The following is a 16,958-nucleotide window of genomic DNA, read 5'->3' as shown; positions in this document are numbered from 1 at the left end:
TCCATGGCACACTGCACAAATCCCACCATGCTGGAATGTGCCAAATGTCCCTGTAGCACATAGATGAGGCAGATTCCCTTAATGTGCGTCCTAAATCCTCATCACATGGTAGGGCTACACTGATCCTAGTGCAACTTGGGCTCCTCTCTCTGTAGCTGCAAGAGTGGATATATGATATTTAATGGGAGAAAATAATGTTAAAGTAACATTTACAATTGAGAATTTAAGTGCACAGTTAGAAAGCTGGAAGCTACAGCTCCAACAAAAACCACAACTCAATCCAATCATCCATAAGCATTACTACGTATGCTGATAAATCTTATAACTTCATATATTCTGTGCATGACTATGGCTGAGCTAGACTTGGTGAAGGGAGTCCTAACTTTGAATTTCTTGATAAAAGGATTCAGTTCTCAAGTAGAACACAGCAGTAACAATCATTTTTGCATAGATTCTCCGCGTTTTTGCATATGACATTGATCATGCATGCTATAAACCAACTTCTACTGATATACTGCCAATAATGAGGTGGTGCCCACAACATGCTAGGCGCTTCCCCACGTGTACTGTAAGAGGGGAGACCTGATTTTCCATGGTACTGAGCACTTGCAGCCCCCACTGACTTGAACTGGAGTCATGGGTGCTTGGCACTTAAGGAAAAAATCAGGCCCTCAAAAAGCTTAGAAGTTAACGCACACGTCTGCAGAGCTTGTGTCATCAGAAATGGATCATCATTCCTAGATCAAGTTTCTTTTAACATGCAAATCACTTTTACTCACTGAGAACCCCTTCATTGTTGTTTATTCAGAGGAAACGCACATTGAAACCAGTGAGAGATTCTGCCAACAATCACAATTACCTTGAGCAAGCCACTGAACTTCTCTTCACTTCAGTTTGCTCATATGTAAAAAAAGAGATAATACATCCCTAAATATTTGGGAGGCTTAATTCATTAAATATTTGTTAATGGCTTTGTGTTTCCCAAAATGGATGATGCTGTAACATAAGTAAGTAAGTAAGTAAGTAAAACAGAATTAGTAGTTTTGATTCTCCGACTACAACTTTTCTGAGCAACTGTGTTGACATACGGGCAGTTTACAGAAGTGAAAAACTGCCGCTGTATTTGACTAAATTTGTATATTAAGCAGTCCCCATATGGTTGTAAACTCCTGGAATTGAAGAATAGGAACATTACTTACCAGTATTTGAAACTGTAAAGAAATTATGTAATTAGACACCTGAATTTAATTATCCTCAAAAGTTTGCAAACGTACACAGGAAAATAAAAATAGAAAACGTAAAATATATATATGTTTTTCAGCTGACCAGGGAGACAAAGATTTATTAAGTGTCTGAGAGCATGTTATCCTCTAAATTAGTTGGAAATAAAGGGAACAGAGCATTGGATCACTAGAGAACATGAAGAAAGGGGAACTTTGATCTCAACAGCACTCCACATTGTTCTTTAGGCTTCTCTGCCACCTCTCTGCTGTATTGCATACCGTGCTAAGTCTCCCAATTCCTAGTTTTGACACCACATTGCAGAGTCACTTCCACATTCTACTTTGGTACTTAAAACGGTTTGACTTAGCTTTCTGCAAGACATGGCTATAAAACCGAGTCAGGAGACCCAGCTACAATGTGACTGTCCCAGTTAAGACACCAGTTAGAAGCTGTGGTGTAGCTGGACATGTAACTGTACTATAGCCTTGAGCAAGTCAGAGCTTTAAAAGGATACAGTTGATGTTTAAAGCCTGATCTACCTTTGATGGAAGTGGATTGGATCTAAGTGCCCGAGTTATCTTAGCTGCGAAGTTAGGATAATAATGCTTACTATCCACTTTCAAAATGTACAGATAAAAAGCACTCAGTGCTAAGTGTCAATATTATTTAGGGTGGAGACCTTTTCTTTTCTATGTTTCATGAAGTGTCATGTACACTTGCAGAGCACTAAGATGAACATTGCAGATTATTTCGATGCTTCAAATGCTATCAGGAAGGAAACTTACAAGAGAGCTTTATTTTGCACCAGAACAATGACCCAAAGCGCATATTAGAATGTGTACAGTCCTTTGGAGGATAAATAAAATCAATGTGTTGCCTTGGACAACACAGGCTCCTGATTTGTGGCCAACCGAAAACATCTGGAGTGAAATGAAGGAAACGGTTTCTACCAGCAACAAAGTCTCTATAGTGGTGCATTGTGGATACCTGCAACAGCCTGTCTCCTCTGTGCAGAAAACATATGGAAAGTTCCAAAGAGACTTCAGTATATAATAAAAACTGAGCGACAAGAAGCCCTTTTATTATTATTATTATTTTACTTCTAACTATGCATTTCTTGCTGATGTCTAAAGTCACAGACCAGTTACAGGAGTTACTTAGCATTTCAATCTAAACCATTATCGTCATTAAACATTTATATGGCGGTAGCATCAAAAAGCCATTGTTTGACGGGGACCTCATTGTACTAGGCACTGTACAAACCTATAGAATATGACAGCTCCTTCCCCAAAGAACTTACAGTCTAAAAGGCATAATGGGTGGATGAGACTTAACAAATAGACAAGAGGATCAGGTAGGGAACAGAGGAGACAGAGTAACCAAATAACAGGATGCGCACAATTCTTTGCCACTGTGGGCAGTAATCACAACAGGCCACATGCCCAGCCTTTGTAAGGTTGCAGACTGCTGTGTGGATTACCAAAGGGGCAAGTTTTAAGGAAGATCCTGAGGGAAATAAGGCACTGGCTTTACAGGTTTTGATTGGGAGTTATTCCCATGCACGCAGCACACCATGGGAGACCGCAAAGAGGTGCTTCAAGGAGAAGTGGACAATTACCATAAAAAGATATGAATTAATGATGGTGTCCTTTAATAATGACACTTACTGTAAATAAATATCCTGGAAAAGACAACATAACAAAAAGCCTAATCCTGGGAGATGTCTAGAACCTGCAATGGTATGCATTTCCCAGGATCAGGCCCAGACAGAGCAAAGCAAAGTACCATGCAGTTAACTGTGGCTCTTTTATCCATGTTGAATAGCCCCATACTCCACAACCAGTCCCACTGAAGAGGACTACACACAGAGTAAAGTAAAGTCCAACTCAATGTGAGAACAGACATTATTTGAAAGACCCTACAGGACCAAATTCTGATGAAGCTATTAAAGCAAGATCTGTCCTCTTTGTGTGGACATTAAAGATCCAATAAGGAAAGCAGTTCACCTAGTACATTATCTAGCAATTCCCTCCTCACCACTCTTGTGCAGTGTTTGTTTGTGCCAGTAGGCTCCACCCTACATGCAGCTGCATTTCAATAGGATGCAATTTTGTGAGCCACCTGGGATCAACAGTGTTATATTTTCTGCTCATACAGATACAAACTTGGGGTTCGGAGGCTGATTCAACTAGGGATTCAACTACTACCTATCTACATTGTGGCATACATTTCCAAAGCTTCATGAAACTAAAGGACTTATCTGAATTTTATAATTGAAAATTTTTGCCTTAAAGGTAAGTCCCAGATGGGCTGATCTACAGCTTCCAGCAGTACTTAACCTCAACGTACATAAGCTGATAATACATGTTCATAAATTACTGCAAAATCCCATTGAAACAATTTAATAAAAGCTGCTTCTTTAAAGAAAGAACAGATAACCTAGGATACTCAAAGAACAAAATCTATCCAAGAGATATTTAACAGTTTAACTGAGCAGCAACAAGTTAAATGTTTTCTCATTATTTCCACAGGTTAGTTGATTGCTCCCATGAAATTCTGGATTTGGTGACATGAATGTTTAAGATGAAGAGCAAGAGAAAATTACAAGTTAAAATGTTCAAGAGATAAAACATACACCTCCAGGGAGACAACGAGATGCTGGCAGGAAAGTAACTAAAATCAGCACTGTACAAGTTAATAGGAATGGGGAACAGGGAGTATCAATATCAGGAAACAGTAAATTGACTATGGAACTATAAAAGATCTTCCGGTAGAATCTGACACAGGGCTTGATCTCATTGTGCCATAAGCACTATCACCCCATCAATGGGAACTGAGGGTGCTCAGCACCTTGAAGGATTGGGAGAACTAACTGACTATAAAAGAGAAACTGACTCTACTCGAAGTGTTGATAAGTGTACAAAATAAACCGGAATATAGAAAAAAGTTTCTCTCTGATCTCTTTGTAGTCTTTTAATCTCTATTGTAACTTGTACACAGGTTATCATTTGCAACAGGAACTGATGGTGAACCTTGTATCATTGAGAGCCAAATGTAATTGGCAGATCTATGCAATTTGGCTTTAGTTGAGTGCTTAAAGCTAGATAGCAGTCTCCAGACCCTTAAATGAGCATCTCCAAAGCTCTGTGTCTCTAGTATTTGGTGATAGCAGAGCTCAGCTTGACCAAAGGTTGGTTGATATAGCAAAAAACAAAAGATATCTGTATATTACCTTCTGAAGCAGACAGATTTGATGCCAGATAACAGAGCTTAAGATTCCAACATTAGCAGTAAGAATTCAACATCTTGAGATGTCTCAAGCAGTGTGTACATTTAAACAAAATCCTACCAAAAACAAAACACTTCACTGAACACACACTTCTCCCCCTGGGGAGAGGATAAGAGAAAGAATGAACCACATGTGAGGATGTTAGTTACACTGCTTAAAGCATGATTGAAAGGTACTTCAATACTCTGGTGACGAAGCCAGCTTAAGAACCTATACAGAACAGAACAATCTCAGTCTCTTCATGGGGGGCTGGCTTCTAATTTGAATACGTCTTTCAGCTAATCAGGGATCCAAAAACAAGCACAAATGGACATCATATGGATTCAGACACAAGAAAATATGAAGCTCATTAAACAACAGTACTTTCCACCACTGACATAACCCTTTCACCTGTAGTCATTAAAGTAAAGTTGTACAATGCTACTCAGGACAGCCATCTGAAAGATGAAAACAGAAGCAGCATTTATAAGCTTATTATACCACCTACTGCTTCCATTCCATCAGATCATACAAGCTAACCAGGGTTGGTCAAAGTCAGTATTTGGATGGGAGTTCTCCAAGGTACAACTATGGGCTGGAGGAAGTAGTGCTGACGATTCAGTAGTTGGCTTGCTCCTTTTTGTGCCAGGATTGGAGCAAGCTTTCAGCACTATAGAGAGGCACAATGCGGTTGGAGATCATCTCTTCTGAAGATGCAAAATCGTTCTTCTCCTGACCACCTGTCATTAAAAAAATCCCCTGTGTCTTTTCTTGATTGTTTTGCAAGAGTAAGGCGGTTAACCCAGTGTTATGGCCAGATGCCCAATACTGTATTCTGCCAAACTATTACAAATCAATTTCCCAGGAGTTTCAGCTGGACAAGGTATCATTTTACACTCACAGTCCTAAACTTTGTGGTAGCGTGACTGCTTAATGGATGAGTAAGTGTTGTATTTTAATTCAGCTACATATAGGGTCAATCTGTATAGTTTCTATAAAAGTGTTTTGGGATCCCTTCAGGAGGGAAGGCAATATAGAAAGTTTAATTTACAATTCAATTCACAGATTATAGGCAGAGAGAAATGTTTTTATCCTATGAACTTTCAGGCTGCTGGTCTTAACACCGGCAGAAGGGGCTTTTAAAAAAAAATGTTTTACAACACCACTTGTGATAGAAATAGCTTTACAAAATGTTTCAGCATCTACAGAGCAGAACTTTTGGGATATATTTCTTGCAACTGTTATATCCTAATCGTGACTGCAAGAAATGAGGACAACAGCTATATACTGGACCTCCTTTCTATGAATCATGAATTGGGACATCAGCTCTATGCTCTCAAACAGAAAGAAAAGATTAAATGCCAGGTCATTAGTAAGAATGAATTCAGCAAAGTTCACTTTGAATGTAATGGAAGTACTGACCAATGAGTATTTTTATTTATTTTTATATATATAAAAGGAAAGGAATTGCATGTGTGAGAATACAATGCTTTCAGATTTACAGCTATAGAGGCTCAAATTTTAGAAACAAAGTTGGTAGGTAATATGTTACATCTCCCCTTGCCCTCAGTTCTCCTTCACATCCAAATGTGTGTGTGTATGTTTGCCTCTGCTAAACCTTTGCACCAAGACTGCAATAAGGTCTTATCAAGGCACAACCAAAGTTTGTTTTCCCAATTAAACCAGCTATTAAAGGCCACTTCTTAAAAATAGCAGCCTTTAATTGGAAAGAGAAACACCTTACAATAAATATAAGGCAGACACATTCACCAACTAAAAATCTGACAAGATCTCTCAAAAAATAGCATTTGCTAAATGCCAGCTTGCTTGTTTCAGAGAACCAAAGCTGCCTCAGTGAACCTCAGACAATACAAAAGGTTAGGAAAAATCAATATAAATATATGTTTGTCCTCTGCAAGGTAAGAAAATATTCCCCAAATTGTCTTGCATCAGTTGACTAGAATTTTCTCCATCCAATTCATTACATTTTAAAGAAACAGTATGAAAGCTGTTGGGATTAACATTAGACTTCTGTAACCAGCTGGCTCTTGGTCTCCAATAACAAAATTATATCTTGCACCTTTTATTGGAAAATCTCAAAGCAGTTCACAGCATTTTAAAAGATACACAAGCATTATAAATAGAGAGGAACTAGTTGACAAACTGAAGGTGGAAGATAGCTGGGGGGAAGTGATCATGAAATGATAGCATTCCTAATTCTACGGAATGGTAGGAGGGAAAACAGCAGAATGAAGACAATGGACTTCAAGAAGATGGACTTCAGCAAACCCAGAGAACTGGTAGGTAAGATCCCATGGGAAGCAAGTCTAAGGTAAAAAAAAGAGTTCAGGAGAGTTGGCAATTTTTTGAGAGACATTAAGGACACAATAACAAACTGTACCAATATGTAGGAAAGACAGGAAGTAAAGTAAGAGGACACACTGGCTTAATCAGGAGATCTTCAATGACCTGAAACTCAGAAAAGAGTCATACAACGGGGGGAAACTAGGTCAAATTATAAAGGATAAATATTAAAAATAAAAAAAATAAAAATAAAAAACAACACAAGCATGTATGGAGAAATTTAGAAAGGCCAAGGCACAAAACAAAATTAAACTAGCTGGGGATATAAAGGATAATACATACACAGCAAAAGGAAGACAAAGGACAGGGTAGGTCCATCACTCAATGAGGAGGGAAAGACACTAACAGTAAACACAGCAATGGCTGAAGTTTTCACCAAAAAAGTTAGCAATGATCGGACAAATAACATAACAAACTTCAGTGTAAACGGGGTACCAGAGGACTGGAAAAGGACTCGATAAAAAAGGGAATGAGGACAACCCAAAGAATTATAGACCAGTCATCTTAACTTTGGTACCCTAAAAATATAATGGAGCAAATAATCAAACAATTTATAAGCACCTAGAAAAAGAAAAGGTAATAAATAAAAGGAAACATGGATTTGTCAAGAACAAATCATGTCAAACCAACCTAATATCCTTCTTTGACAAGATATCAAGCCTAATGGGTATAGGGGAAGCAGTGAATGTGATATATCTCAAATTTAGTAAGGCTTTTGATGCTGTCTCACATGACCTTCTCATAAACAAATTGGAGAAAAATAGCCTAGAACAGTGCTTCTCAACCTTTTTGATATCAGGGACCAGGTTCCTATACTGTGTCAGGGAGATCTCAGGCTTCCTATACTGTGTCAGGGAGCTCTCAGGGACCAGTGCTAGTCCATGGACCAGTCGTTGAGAAACCCTGGCCTAGAACAACCTACTATAAGGTGTGTGCACAACTGGCTGGAAAACCGTACTCAGAAAGTAGTTATCAATGGGTTCACAATTAAGCTGGAAGGGCATATCAAGTGCAGTCCCACCAGGATACGTCCTGGGTGCAGTTCTAGCAATATCTTCATAAATTATTTGAATAATGGCAGAGAGAGTACACTTATACAGTCTGCAGACAGTACCAAGCTGGGAGGGATTGCAAGCACTTTGGAGGACAGGATCAGAATTTAAAATGATCTTGACAAACTGAAGAAATGGTCTGAATTAAGTAGTATGAAACTCAAGAAGGACAAATGAAAAGTACTAGACTTAAGAAGGAATAATTAATTGCACAAATACAAAATGGGAAATGACTGCCTTGGAAGGAGTGCTGCAGAAAAGGATATTTAGGTTGTGATCCTCTACAACCCCCATGAGAGCCACCAATGTAATACTGCTACCAAAAAAGCAAAATCATTCTGGGACGTATTAGCAAGAGTGTAGTAAGCAAGACATGAAAAGTAATTCTTCCACTCTACTCAGCACTGATAAGGCCTCAACTGGAGTATTGTGTCTAGTTCTGGGCACCACATATGGGGAAAGTCCAGAGGAGAGCAACAAAAATGATTAAAGTTCTAGAAAACATGACCTAAGAGGAAAGACTGAACAAAAGTTTTGTTTGTTTAGTCTGGAGAAAAGACGACTAAGGGGGAATGAACATGAAAACAGTTATAAAGAGGAGGGTGATATATTGTTCCGAAGCATTTTGCTTCGGAATACACAGCAAATCAGGAGCAGTACTGAGAATAGAATCCAACAGACCTGACTCCAAGTCCCTGCTCTAAACAAGGTCCAATATTAAAAAAGAGTCCTTGCCCTGCCATCACTTCAGTTTTATTCTTCTGTTCTGGCAAGGCAGGAGGGAAATGAGATGAGAATAAGGAAGAGTGGTAATGATGCTCCTTCCAGCACCCACAAGGGCCAGGAGGAAGAGAGAATGGAGATCCATCCTCCTGTAAGCTGCCAGAGGGAAAGAGAGCAGCAGAATCCCAGCAGCAGCAGAAATGGGGAACATTCAGATGCAGTAGTGCACGTGTCTCCAGCACCTGTCATCAGTGTACTTGACAAACATATACTAAGCTTCACGACACCCTATCCAGTTATTTATACCACATGTTGTGGTGGACTATGTGGTCTCTCTCTGTGCTGAAATATCCCTATTTTTCATAAAGGAAAATGAGGCAGAAAGAGGTGATGGAACCCACCCAAGACCATACAGCAAGTCAGTGGCAGAGCCACTAAAAACAGAACCTGGCTCAGCTCTCATAATATGAGCCTGATTCCCAGTTTGGTGCTCTACCCACTACTAGGTGACACTTCCGCTTGAATTTAATAGATACCTAGCAGACAAGGCCAACATAAAAAATGGGAACTTCACAGGAGGTCACAGGAACAGTGCTCTAGTGCAAACCTACTTTATTGCCCTCCTCCTAGTAGGTATACAGTAAAGTTTTCAAACCCTGCATTCGATTAACCCCTCCACTCTCCCTACTTTGTCTGTTATTGTGAGCAAGCGTGGTACTGTACCATGATCTGCATCAGGACCTAGATAAAGGAAAAATCTTCTTAAAAGAAAGTGTCCAGAAAACCAATCTATTCCCAATGCAATGGGAAGGACTGCCACTTACCAGGGACAGTAATACTAACTTTACTGAGATACAAGCTACAGCCCTTTCTATGGACTATCCCTCAATTCCCTGATTATCTGCATCCCAAGGTGCTGTGGTGTTTCTAAGTGACCCAGAGACTGAGGTCATTCTAGTGTTTCTAAACTCTGCTGGGGCACAGCTTTTGACTCTGGAGCAGTCTAAGTGGATCTTAGGACCCTTACAACACAACCTCTGGAAAATTCAAAGGGCCAATGACAGGCAGCTCCCCCAAGATATCATGATGAAGCAGATGCTCCTACACGGAAATATACTCTCAACTTGTGTAAACTGTCATAACTCAGTTGAAGTCAACAGAGATATGACAATTTACACTAGCTGAGAATCTGGCCCTGATACTCTTACTCACGCTGAATTCATCAAATTAGGAATAAAACCCAAGAGTTCCAATTCCTAGGCTCCCGGGAATAATATCACATTAGACAATATTCAATATCAATGATACTACTTGAGAAGTAAGAGGCCACTCAACAGAGTAAGGGTATCAAAATCAGGCCCTTTATTAGCAATAATTTGCATTTGGTAAGTGCTTTTCCTCTGAAAAACTGAAAGCATTTTAAAAACAAATAAATAGACACTGTCAACTTGAACAAGATCAATTTCTTTCTGAAAACATGCCTACTATTGTTACAAACACCTAAGATTATGGTAAATGAAAGAGGGGGTTCTCAGATGTTCTCTATTTTCCTGTTCGTTTACAGTTCTTCTGTGTTTGACAGCATTTTGTGTATAGTCAGTTTCACTGTTTCTCATGTGTAGGCCATTGCATTGGGAATAAACTGGTTTTCCTGAAACTTTCTTTTAAGAAGATTTCTCATTTATCTAGATTATGAGGCGATTCACTGTTTCACAGAAACTCATCAGTTACCCCTGCTTTTTGTGTGGGTCTTTCACATTTAAATAAATAGAAAAATGTGACTATAAAAACAGAAAAGCTTGCAGGGGAACCTGGAAGCAGGTGTTATAGAGATGAAATTACTTTAAGCTTTTTTATTTTGAACAAACTAAATTTCAAGTTGGTAATATTACAGTTACATTACAATATTACAGTTGGTAATAGTCTACTGAATGCTCAAAATTACATAGCTTTCCCTACTACCCATATATCTTTCCCATTTAATATTCCTTGACATCATCTCAGTTGGATTTCATCTGAGTTTAAATGTGCTTCCTTCAGTTTTACGTCAAATATAACAACAATCATATATAAAAAAAGACTGGTATATTTCTAGACACGCAAAACAACAGGCAAGGAAATGTTATTAGCTGTCCAGCACGTTCATCTTTATCTTAATTACTAATAAAAAAGATCAGAGAATGAATTTTAATAACATAACTTCCTTTTCACCATTTATGCCATTTACTTTTTACACTCAACTATGCATAGAAAATGAAGTTATTAACAGATCAGTTTTCCTTTCATTGCTAATCAGTTTCACATTCAGATTCCTATGGACTACTTCAATACTGAGTCTGGATTGCAAACACTGCAGGGAAAGTTTAGATTCAAAACAAGAACAGCTTCCATTGATTTTTTATTTCTTAAATGTCATGACTCACTAGAACGTTTTAATATTTTCACACAGTATTTTATCGAAATGTTAAATTGAAATTTGGGACTAAACTCTCTGTGATATCAGTTCCTCTATAACAAAAGTTCCTAGACAGCTACAACAAACATATAACAATATCAGATATTTCACTATAAACCTAAAAGATTCCAAATTTAGGTTTTTGTTAAAAATGGGGGATAGGAGATGTGATAACATCTTATATAAACAGACGTGGTTTTCAGTTTTTAAGAATTATGGAAAAAGTTGGAGATTTAAATCTTCCCTGGAATCTCAAACCCAAGAGCACTGGGTTTGAGAACCATAACAAACGTAACAAAAGAGAAAGTAAAAATGATACATCTAGTTTCACAGTCCACATGCAGTGACACTAAAAGTAGCTTAAATAGTAATAAGTCATTAACATTATTAAAATTTCTGAAGCTGTCATTAGTAACTCTGGTAAAGAATTATTTCAAAATAAGAATTTTATGTTAGGACCCTTTTCGGTTTTCCCACTATAAATATGTCATAGACACACACTTAAGTTTTGGCTTAGACATTTCATCTTCCCTCAAATGAATTCTTGCAGTCCTCTGTAAAAGACTCTACAACTTGGTCATATGCCACAACAGAATGTATCTATGTTATTAATTCTTTGGCTTTCAATAATTTAATGTATTTTGGGATGGTAAATTAATTTGTCACCATTTATCCTCTGTTCACGTTTTCAATTTCTCTTACTTTGGACAGGAAGAGAGCAATTAAACCAGGTTAATTTTTGTTTATAGTTAGTTTCACTTCCAGGTCTTAGTGCTGCTGTGTCTGCGTTTCAAACATGTTCCGAGTAACATTTATTGACCTTAGAAACAACTAGTTTCATTTTGAAATACTTTTATTGGACTTAGGTTTCATAAAACCTTATTTGTTTTGGTTTGTTATATTTCTAAACACATGCACATATAATTTCAGGATCAAGGCTGAGAGCACAATCCTGTGAAGTGTACATGAGATATTTTATTCATGCAAATAGTCTGACTGACTTCTTCATTTGTGTTTGTTAGTATTTGTAGGACTGGGTCCAGAATTTGACATTGTTAGGAGCATGGCTAATCTTTATTTGAAAATTGCATGTTTGGATAGAAGCACAGAATGTTTTCAATTCAACTTTCCTCCTCCTTCACAAACTCTCTAGACTTTTTTATGCACACTGATTTTTTTTTTGTATTAATGTCATACAAAGAATACGCGCTGTAGCACTCTGCAATACACACCAATCTTCAAAACATCTTATTTTATATGACATACAAATTTATCTCCATCCTAAAGAAAAATCTAATCTTCTATTCATTATCACTATTTATTGTTAAATTGACACAAAACAAACCTTGAAACCAAGGGCACAGAAAACTTCAGGTGTGTTAAAGAAATCCAGCTCATTTCATTTCTCTCATTATATTTATTATTACTTGTGCCTCTTATTTGTTACCATCACACACTCTAAAGACTAAAGTTAACACATCTGGGATACTTGAAAGATTATATAGCATGCTTTATATGTGATCTAAATAATTGTCCACTAAAGACTGCTATCTCTCTGGAATTCATAGACTCTTTCGGTATGGCTACACTGCAATTAAAAACCCGTGGCTGGCCCATGCCAACTGACAGGCTCACAGGGCTCAGGCTAAGAAGCTGTTCAATTGAGGTGTAGATGTTCATGCTGAGGCTGGGGGCCCAGGCTCTAGGACCCTGCAAGGTGGAAGCATTCCAGAGGTCAGACTGCAACCGAAGCCTGAACATCTGTCTAAACCACTATTAAACATCCCCTTAGCCTGAATCAGCTGATACAGGTGAAATGTGGGTGTCTAATTGCAGTGTAGACATACCCATAGACTTTTAGACCAGAAGGGACCATCCTGATCATCTAGTCTTGATCCCCTGTACCCTTCAAACCACTCAACCTCATCCACCTACTCCTAAGGCTAAGATTTTGGCACAGGTATTTTTATTAAAAGTCACAGACAGGATGCAGGCAATAAACAATAAAATCATGGAAATGTACACAGGGGTATCAAACAGGGCAATTGCCAGGGACCCCATGCTACAATGGTCCCCGCAAACCTAAGTTATGGGCGGCAGGACTGAATTAGTGGTATTTTAAAGAAGTTGTGGAGGTCTCGTAAAATCACAGAATTAGTGACTTCCATGATTGATTTGTAGCTTTACCCATAACCTCTCACTGAGTTACTGAAATCCTCAAATCTTAAATTAAAGACTTCAAGTTACAGAGAATCCACCATTTAATCTACTTCAAACCAGCAAGTGACCTGTTTCCCATGCTGCAGAGGAAGATGAAAAATCCCCAGGGTCTCTGCCAAACTGACCCAGAGGAAAATTCTTCCCCAACCCTAAATAGCGTGTTCAGTTAGACCCTGAGCATGTGGGCAAGACCCATCAGCCAGACACCTGGGAAAACATTTCTGTAGTAACTCAGAGCTCTCCCCATCTAGTCTACAATCGCTGACCTAACCTTGCAGAACACCAAAGAAAACCAGCATTTTGTCGATCATCATTATTTGTATAGGACACTGAGATTCATGAATAACAGGTGCTGTGTAAATGCAAATTATTATAGTTTATTTCAGGTAGATGATACAAAGCCACTGATTTTTTATAATGCACTATCAATACAACTGTCCCATTACAAGATGATGAGTGCATGTGTGGGGACAGCAAATAATAATATTAGTAAGCATCAGCATGTGAAAGGTTGGCATTACTAAGCACCAGTGTGGGAAAGTGGCTGCCAACTCACTGATCATAAGCAGCATAGAAAGGACATGATTTTAAAAGTGTTTTTAAAAGAAATAGAGAAAAACTAGTGGAGTGGAGCGAGGAGATCAGACAGCTCCAGGAACCGTAGCTGGATCATCCTCTGACACAGAGAAGAGGGGTTGTAGGATGTTTTGCACACAAAAAACAGCAGAGTCACAACGTAACTTGACATACTTGCAGTTTTTCCTTATCATCCCGTCAAGCAATATAAATCCCTAAAAGGCAGCCACTTTTCAATTGCTGTGGCTTATAACAGGATATGAGGCTGCATGTACATTTCCTGGTGCCTTCTGACCAGCCTTAGTCTAACCAGGTCTGACATCCCCGTGCATATGGGGTGCTCCAGTCCTTCCCGGACATCATGCGAATGATACTAAGTCTGCAGCTTTCATTGAGGGACCCCAGAATATGGCCCAGAGGAGAAAGAGTCTGTGGTGGTCACAAGATCCTTAGGCAATGAAGTCAGCCAAGAAACTGCAGGGGAACTGGGGGTAAGACCTACTACAGCCACCACAGAGCAGAGGGATGCCTTTACTCCCACTGAAGGACTTCCTAGAAGTTGCAGGGATGGGGAGAAGCCCTGGTGGGGTTGCCCGGTCTCTAGGTCTCTCCTTGTTTCTGTCAGGGCCCTCGGGAATTAGCAGGGCTGTTGTGGTCCACAGGGGCCACCCACCAATGCAGACGAGCGCCTCTGATAACTGGGGGGGACCCTCCAGCTGAAGGTGCCCAGCATCCCCTGAGTGGCGTTTGAGCCTGAGGTCCCCTGAGGCCACAGCCTGGGGTCCCCACTGAGGCTACGCCCCTCCCCCAACCAGCCCCCCGAGACATTGGTTTGCTCCAGGGTTTGCTGCTGTCAAGGGCTGGGGGGGGGTTCCTGAAACCTGGGGGGAGATCCCTCGAGTCACAGCACCAGAGGCGCCTCCAGGCCTGGCCAGCGGGGCCCCTCCCTGGCCCTGGGCACCCCGCCGCTGGCAGAGGATCCCGACTCCCTGCGGCAGCCGTGGTGGGGGGGGAGGGGGGGCTAGGTCTGGGGCTGGGGGTCGCCCCAACGGCAGCTCCCGCGGGCCGCCTGAGGGGGAAGCGCGGCCCAGGGAGCCCTGCTGGGGGGGGCTCGAGGGGACGCGCCGCCCACCTCCCCCCCTACCTGATCACAGAGATGAGCAGGCCCGAGGGGTCCTTGCTCTTGCTCATGGTGCTCCTGTATCTCCCAGAGGCCTCTCCCGCCGCCATCTTGAGCCCACCCCATACACAGGAGCGCACACCCTTGCTGTCTGCAGCTCGATCAATCAGGAGCGCGGATCTCAGCGACCTGGACTCAACAATCCAATCGGAGCCAGCAGGAGGCGGGAGGTGGGCGATCAAGCTTCTATGCAACGCGTGGGAGTGCCCCCAGGCACGCTGGGAGTTGTAGTTTTCTTCATCTCATTCCCACACTCAGCTGACTGGCAGATGAAACTGAGTTGGTCTGGGCGAACTTGGCATAAAACGCTCTAGCCTTGGCCTAGAGGGAGGGGTTTGGGGCCAGTCTGACATACCCGGTTCAATAGCCTCAACGTTTCCAGTGTCACCCCCATTATTCTTGTTACTATGTGGGTTTTTTCTGTACATTTAAATTGCAGTAAGGGCGGTTTAGGTTGGACATTAGGAAAAAATTACTAACTGTCAGGGAAAATAAAGCACTGGAATAAATTGCCTGGGAGGTTGTGGAGTCTCTGTCATTGAAGGTTTTTAAGAGCCGGTTAGACAATCACCTGTCAGGGATGGTCTAGATAAGACTTAGTCCTGCCTTGAGTGCAGGGGACTGGACTAGATGACCTCTTGAGGTCCCTTCCAGTCCTATGACTCTACGTATGTTATTGCATGTATTGTTATAATCATTACTCTTATTTACTTGCATTAGCACCCACTATATGGTAGGCACTTTCCCAAACACTGCAGAAAGACTGTTCATTTTTATGCTATTCATTTTTAGTTTGATCTTGAAAAAGCATCTTGGCAATGCTATTTATTTCTAGTTTTATGCTATTCATTTGTAGTTTGATCTTGGACTTTAGCCAGATAAAAAAAAAATGGAGGATGGAAGGGAGAGAGAAGCAGAAAGTCCTCACCAGGCAAGACAGCATCATGATTTCATGGACTGGTTCTGTTGCTGTTGAGTCACATGAGATGAGGGTTACATGCCCCATGATGAGGTATTGGAGCAATGACGTGACATTGGAAGTAAATGAGGTTTTGGCATGGTATAATGAAGCAGTAGCACAATGCCGCATCATAATTCAATGTGGTTTCACTGATGTTGCGTGATGAAACAACATTATAGTGTGGTATAGTAACATGGTGTGATAACACTTCACTTTGACTTAATGTGGTGTGGCATTATAATTGGCTGAAGCATCAGCATCACATGATAAACATTGCAACTTGAACATGGAGCTGTGTCATAGCATGATGATATTTTAGTAGAGCTGGGAGAAAAGTTCTCATCAAAACGTGGTTGGTTTTTTTTAATGCAGTGTTCTTTTTTAACAAAATGGAAAGTTTTGCAGAAAATGTTGATTTTTGTTCACAATCTTCAGCCTTTCATCGAAAACCACGAAACCAAACAATTTTTTGGTTTTGGTGCCCAAAAACTGGGGAAAAATGGTTTGAGGGTTTTCAAATAAAACTTGAAACATTTAAACACAAACAAGAGAATTGTCGTTTTTCATTAACAATTTTCAGGGGGAAAAATTATTTTTCTATCAGGTCTCTATTTTAGCTTGCTGCGATGCCACAAAATCACCAGCTGATCATCATGACAGACAGGATTTTACTGTTGAATCAGTGATGCTGATAGTATCATAGAATTATCGTCTACTGAGATTTTGGCCTTTTTGCTCAATTCATCAGTTTCCAAATGAGCTCTCTGTTTATTAACTGGGGTCTAGTGCATTCCACAGTACAAACTGGTGCTAACCTTGTATCTGCCTGATACAAGCAGACCAGGCAGAGTATCACAACTAATGGATCTCAGCCTGGGCTTGTAAGGCTCAAGGGAGAAGCCATGCGCCTACCCTCCACTTGGCAACATGCTAAC

The 16,958-nt window shown here is 40.3% G+C and overlaps 1 protein-coding gene across 8 annotated transcripts in view; it reads right to left on the bottom strand.

Moving 5' to 3' along the window:
* Nucleotides 1-15,143, bottom strand: part of EXOC4 (exocyst complex component 4) — a 542,063-nt gene extending 526,920 nt beyond the window's left edge. For all 8 annotated transcript variants that reach the window (XM_067534924.1, XM_067534925.1, XM_067534927.1 and 5 more), the window contains exon 1: nucleotides 15,027-15,143. In XM_067534924.1, coding sequence (XP_067391025.1) covers nucleotides 15,027-15,112 — 86 coding nt within the window. In that variant the 5' untranslated portion in view covers nucleotides 15,113-15,143. The remainder of the gene's footprint in view (nucleotides 1-15,026) is intronic.
* Nucleotides 15,144-16,958: the final 1,815 nt, after the last annotated feature.

Source organism: Emydura macquarii, unplaced genomic scaffold (assembly GCF_026122565.2).
Source record: "Emydura macquarii macquarii isolate MOO-44397 ecotype Brisbane River unplaced genomic scaffold, CSIRO-AGI_Emac_v2 contig_3470, whole genome shotgun sequence".
Taxonomy (NCBI): domain Eukaryota; kingdom Metazoa; phylum Chordata; order Testudines; family Chelidae; genus Emydura; species Emydura macquarii.
The sequence above is the reverse complement of the archived record's forward strand: the minus strand, read 5'-3'. Positions and strand labels throughout refer to the sequence as shown.